Source organism: Terrapene carolina, unplaced genomic scaffold (assembly GCF_002925995.2).
Source record: "Terrapene carolina triunguis isolate 2854851 unplaced genomic scaffold, T_m_triunguis-2.0 Scaffold35098, whole genome shotgun sequence".
NCBI classification, from domain to species: domain Eukaryota; kingdom Metazoa; phylum Chordata; order Testudines; family Emydidae; genus Terrapene; species Terrapene triunguis.
The window spans coordinates 9,754,922-9,760,921 of NW_020699449.1; the positions used below are offsets into that span (position 1 = coordinate 9,754,922).

General features: G+C 39.1%; 1 protein-coding gene across 1 annotated transcript in view; it reads right to left on the reverse strand.

Moving 5' to 3' along the window:
• Window positions 1-6,000, reverse strand: part of LOC112117244 (protein shortage in chiasmata 1 ortholog) — a 65,879-nt gene that overhangs the window by 43,251 nt on the left and 16,628 nt on the right. The window contains exons 6-7 of the mRNA XM_026646475.2: window positions 4,816-5,268; window positions 1,009-1,134 (exon numbers count right to left, since the gene is read on the reverse strand). Coding sequence (XP_026502260.1) covers window positions 1,009-1,134; window positions 4,816-5,268 — 579 coding nt within the window. The remainder of the gene's footprint in view (window positions 1-1,008; window positions 1,135-4,815; window positions 5,269-6,000) is intronic.

Consider the following 6,000-nt stretch of genomic DNA (forward strand, 5'->3'; position numbering starts at 1 on the left):
CAGTCAATGTAGATACCATCATTTGGGGAGGTGGTATTCCAATATGAATAGAAAAAACCCTTTTGTTGGTGTAGGCTGTATCTACATTACATGGCTGTGGTGGCATAGCTGTGCCAGCACAGTCTCCATAATGTAGACATACCTTCAGATATAACTGAGTTTTCATGACATCCAAGTAGGTGACAGCAACACAGTAGTCTGAAGAACTCAAATATACTGCTGCTATTTAATTAACTGGAAGGCACGATGGGATACCTATTTCTCGATGGGATACCTAAATCTCTTGAATATCAATTTTTTCTTTTATGTGCTTAACATTACAGTTGAGTTAATCACATCATCAAGGTTAAAACTCTATTATCCCCTATGTTCAAGGGTTTATCATTTCATTTTTAAAATATCTCAAGCTGACAGGTAAGGTTGCCAGACTGGGCTGCATTTCAGTTGCGGGTCTCACTACATTTGGTCATTTATGCCCTCATAATTATTAACTAATTAGTTAATATTTGTAAAGTACTTTGAAGATGTGGAGCACTATGTAAGTTCTCATTCTCATCATCTCCAGTTCTGCATTCTTTGTCAGGATAGCTCATATACTATATTGTTTTTGCTATTCAGTGTAATTTCATTCATTCATTCATTTATTGATGAATCATTTTCTTTTTAAAGTGCTTAATATTTCCAGTAAGGAATCATAAGATATTGTTAATATTTCACTCCTGTTAAATATTTGTGTTTGTCTTTAAGTTCTCAATATTGGATATAGCTTATATCTGACTGAGAATCTCTTAATTCTTTCACATATGATGCTACTATGGTGAAATATAGGGATTGTTATACGACAGTCTGCATGGGCATAAGGGTTCCCATATTGAATTTTTGCAGGATAAGAGCCGTAGAGAGCAGAGAATAAAATGGATATTGGTTTTGTATGGATGGATATTATTTAGTGTAAAATTGCAATATTACAAAAAAAATAAACAGACCATTCAAAGCAAAATTCTATACCTGATGCTTGAATTTTGACTGAGATGCTGCCTTGATTCTCCTGTTCTGTTTTCTCTGTCAATGTAGCCTTACAAACAGCAGGACTGTCTTGTTTAAGAACTTCTGGACACACTTTAATTTCCAGTGCTAAAACATTGGACATAGATTATATAAAATTATCACAAGACAAGTCCACGGAATAAATAAATTTTCTAACACGTCCCTCCACTGGCTAATTAAACATTTCAAATTCAGGAGGCTCCTGTGCCACAGAAAAATAATTGTATATTTTACTTTGGAAAAAGAAAGTGAAAATATTTTATTTTTTCTTTATTTCCTCCAAGTTCCCACACTGCCTCACTGCAGTCACATGATACATTGGTCAGATTATGTTTGCCAAAAAGTGGGTGCTGTCAGGTCTGAATGGAATCAGCCACCTTCCCTCTGAGATGGAGATCCGTATCCTGGCAAAGTTGAGAAACTGCTGGGAGCTGCTTCTATAGCCCTATTGTTTGTATAAAGGGAGATTCCTACATGAGCATTAAGGCAGGGAAACTGCTGAGTGGAAGAGCATCTGAGAGCAGGAATTCAATTGGACTAAGAAAGAGAAACTGCTCAGGGAAAGAGGGTGGAGGCTGATGGGGTCACCAGTGAGCTGGAGAGATCAGGAACACTGGAAATAGGGTAAGTAAGAGAAGGGCTGGAAACAGTTTACTTAAGAGGTCATTCTCACTCCCTTCATCTTTACTTGTAGCTGCACCTCAGCATCTATCCCTTCTGTGTTTTTTTTTTCTCCTTCTCCAATACAAATAAGAAGTCACAAGCTATCCTAAGGGTGCCCCAGCATCTCTGTTCTCCTCGTCCTGGCAGATTCCCTCCAGCTGCTGCTGATCACATTTGGCGCTAGCAGCCCCCACTTCTTGACAAAGTGGATTGATCCCTATGTCATACGGCTGCAGCTGTGAATATGAGGTACTTGGGCGAAATAAAGAGGGAAAAGTAAAAAACTTTCCATCCCCCAAAGTTAAAAGCCAAAGTTCGTATTTTACTGTCCAGGAGCCTACTGAATTTGAAGTTTATTAAGGTTCAAAATTATGCTAACCAATTACTTTTACTAGTTCTCTCCTAAATACTAATTGGGTTAAATAGTACATATAACTGGTGTCTATAAAAATAACCCACAGCAGCACTGTAATTTATTGGGAGACAATAGGCCTTCAGCTAAAATTGGAACCATACTTTAGAAGGAATTGACATAAAATCTACATATGTTTGGATAGGTTAAGCATTTATCAGTCATTGTCTACAGTCAAGCTCTAAGGCCTGGTCTACACTGGGGTGGGGGAGTGTCGATGTAAGATACGCAACTTCAGCTACGGGAATAGCACAGCTGAAGTCGATATATCTTATTTCGACTTACCTCCCGTCCTCACGGTGCGGGATCGACGGCCACGGCTCCCCCGTCGACTCAGCTACCGCCGCTTGCCCTGGTGGAGTTCCAGAGTCGATGGGAGCGCGTTCGGGGATCGATATATCGCGTCTAGACGAGACGCGATATATCGATCCCCGATAGATCGATCGCTACCCGCCGATCCGGCGGGTAGTCTGGACATTCCCTAAGTTACAACCGCATTTGCTTCAATCCCTCAGGCAGAGACAGACAAACACCTACAGAATCTCTATTAAGTGTTCTTAAAACTGCAGTACCCACCTGGTGAAGTGAAGAAACAGATTGACAGAGCCAGAAGGGTACCGAGAAGTCACCTATTACAAGACAGGCCCAACAAAGAAAGTAACAGAGTGCCACTAGCCGTCACCTACAGCCCCCAACTAAAACCTCTCCAGCGCATCATCAAGGATCTACAACCTATCCTGAAGGATGATCCCTCACTCTCACAGACCTTGGGAGACAGACCAATCCTCGCTTACAGACAGCCCCCCAACCTGAAGCAAATACTCACCAGCAACTACACACCACACAACAAAAACACCAGCCCAGGAACGAAACTCTGCTATAAACCCCGGTACCAACTCTGTCCACATATCTATTCAAGGGACACCATCAGAGGACCTAACTGCATCAGCCACACCATCAGAGGCTCGTTCACCTGCACATCTACCAATGTGATATATGCCATCATGTGCCAGCAATGCCCCTCTGCCATGTACATTGACCAAACAGGACAGTCTCTACGCAAAAGAATAAATGGACACAAATCTGACATCAGGAATCATAACATTCAAAAACCCATAGGAGAACACTTCAATCTCTCTGGTCACTCAATAACAGACCTCAAAGTGGCAATTCTTCAACAAAAAAACTTCAAAAACAGACTCCAACGTGAAGCTGCAGAACTGGAATTAATTTGCAAACTAGATACCATCAGGTTAGGCCTGAATAAAGACTGGGAGTGGTTGGGTCATTACAAAACCTAAACTTAATTTCCCCAATACTAATTTCTTCCTACTGTTACTCACACGGTCAACTGTCTGTAATGGGCCACTCTCTTACCACTTCAAAAGTTATTTTTCCTCCCTTGATATCCTACTGATAATTGATTTATCTTGTTAGACTGACCTAACACTTGATAAAGCACCCCCATTCTTTCATGAATTTATACCTGCTCCTGTATTTTTTACTTCATACTTCTGATGAAGTGGGTTCTAGCCCACGAAAGCTTATGCCCAAATAAATTTGTTAGTCTCTAAGGTGCCACAAGGACTCCTCATTTTTTTTGTATACATTTACTTGTTTACACTATATTTAACTATGCCTCTATCCATAGTACTGCTCAGAGATGCACTTCTAGTTAGAGTTCACTAGATGGTAACATAAGACCTTAGTTCACATGTCTTGAGTTTGTACTTTTAGAACTGGGGTTATCAATTTCTCAAGATCTGCATGTGTATCAACATAAAACAATAATAAATGGTTTTATTTTTTTAAATTTTATTAAAATGTCTTGCAAATAATTGTTATTTTGAAATTATGTCAGGATACAATTAAAATCCATATTAATCTGTTACATAGCACCACTTCATGCTATTATAATTAGTGCTGCAACAGTGTCTACATTACAAACTTATTTTCCAAGGGTATATATAACTCATGCATAATCTGTGTTGAAGCTCTGCTAACCAGGGTCTGGGTCCTGCAGCATTTTATTTTTTACCGTGACTCTACTCTGAAAAGTGACTGAGCTAACATTTCATTGTCTCACAATGATTTCTGTAGCAAAGATGGTTTTATAAGTAATTTTTTTTCTAAGTGCCAGTCCTGCATACTCAGTCTGTAAGCTAAGTTTTCTTCTCGCACATCATCAGCAGTGATAACAGATCTTCAAACCATATTCTGTCTTCACAGACAACTGTTCAGCCTCATTGCATCACTGGGTTTGCACAGGTGTAACTAATTGGAATGGTTCTGCTGGGATAAGAAGAAACAGACTGTAGTTCCCTCTTAACTGTGCTAGCTCTGCAGGACTAACAAGAGTAGTAAGCAATAGAAACTGACTTTTGTCACAAAAATCAGCAGACTAGACTCAGAACATGCCAGGGGAGCAGACAGTCTGAGTCAGAGGGTACCATTTTTACATTTTCCTTTCAGAGTGGAACCAAACTTTAATGCACACTGTCTAACAAAACAACTAAAAAGAAAAATAGAAAGTAAATACCATAGATGAAATACTGGATCCACTCAAGTCAATGGGACCAGGATTTCACCCCATGTAATTAATTCTATTGACTTGAATGGAGTTATACTTGATTTACAGCAGTGTAAGAGAGCAGAATTAGACCTAAAATTACAGGACAGAATGGTTCACCTACCATCTTTCTGCCTATCCACATTATTTTTTTCCTCATTTTGGATGAACACGTGTTTAGATCTTAGCATGATAAAACTGCTCAGAAGGTCAGAATCATCACCACATTGTCTAGACTGTTCGAATGGTGGAGTCTTCTGGCTTTTTGTTGAGCTGTTTGGTTCAAAAGATACTTCTTTACAGTTAAGTGAGTCAGACAAATCTTTGTTTTTCTTTTCTTGATATAAGAAATGCATTGGTCCTTCTGTCTCACTGTGCTGTTTTTCCTGTCTTGTTAGCCATTCAACAGATGTATTTGTATCATGTATGTTAACATGAGGTGCAGCTCTCAAATGTAATGGAGAGAATGGGCTCTTCTTTTCAGGTGAGAAATGAGAATTAGTTGTTTTGTCCCAGTGATGTGCACTGACAGAAAGCAGTCCTTGGTTAGTAAGGGAACACTTCTCTTCAAGCCACTCTGAAAGATAAAATTAGTTTTCACCATTGCAATTTTGATTACTCCTAGTAGAATCTACTGCTCTGGATAGAATATATAACCCAAGAATGTTCTTGTCCAATCCAATTGATTAGAACTCTGCAGAGTTCTTTTTTGATTTTTTTCTTCTTTCTTCCTTAGGGGGTTAGAATCCACTGCTGGCATGTTTGAACTGATATGTTATTCCCAGGTAAGAAATTCCAAAGTTCAGAAAACAGAAAGCTCCAAAGCCGTTATATCAACTCTGAAGTGAAGCTATACACAATTAACTTATAGATGGTGATAGATTTAATGCAACCTAACATGATAGTTCTATCACCAATACAGTTTGCCGCAGTGTCACTGACATTCTGAGAACTTGTTTCCCTTTCCCTTTCAACCTTGCATGAAAGAATGTAAAAGACAAGCCTGTGACAAGCTCAGAAATTAATAAAACACTAAATAAGCACAAGGTGAGTCTGCCCAGAGTAGTGGCTCCATATTAGAAGAAATCAAAGTTAAAGGTAAGAAAACTCTTACTTTTTACCTATGTTGGATCCACTGCTCTGGACAAAAATCATAACTCATGGAAAGCAAGCAGGGACCATAATCTTCTTCACCAAGTAAGGAAGGTAATAAAATAGCAAACAAATGAAAAATTGGTCACTACAACAAAAGATCAGAGGTACCTGTGGATAAAGAATAAGGACTGAGGGTGGGGTCCACAAAGTTACT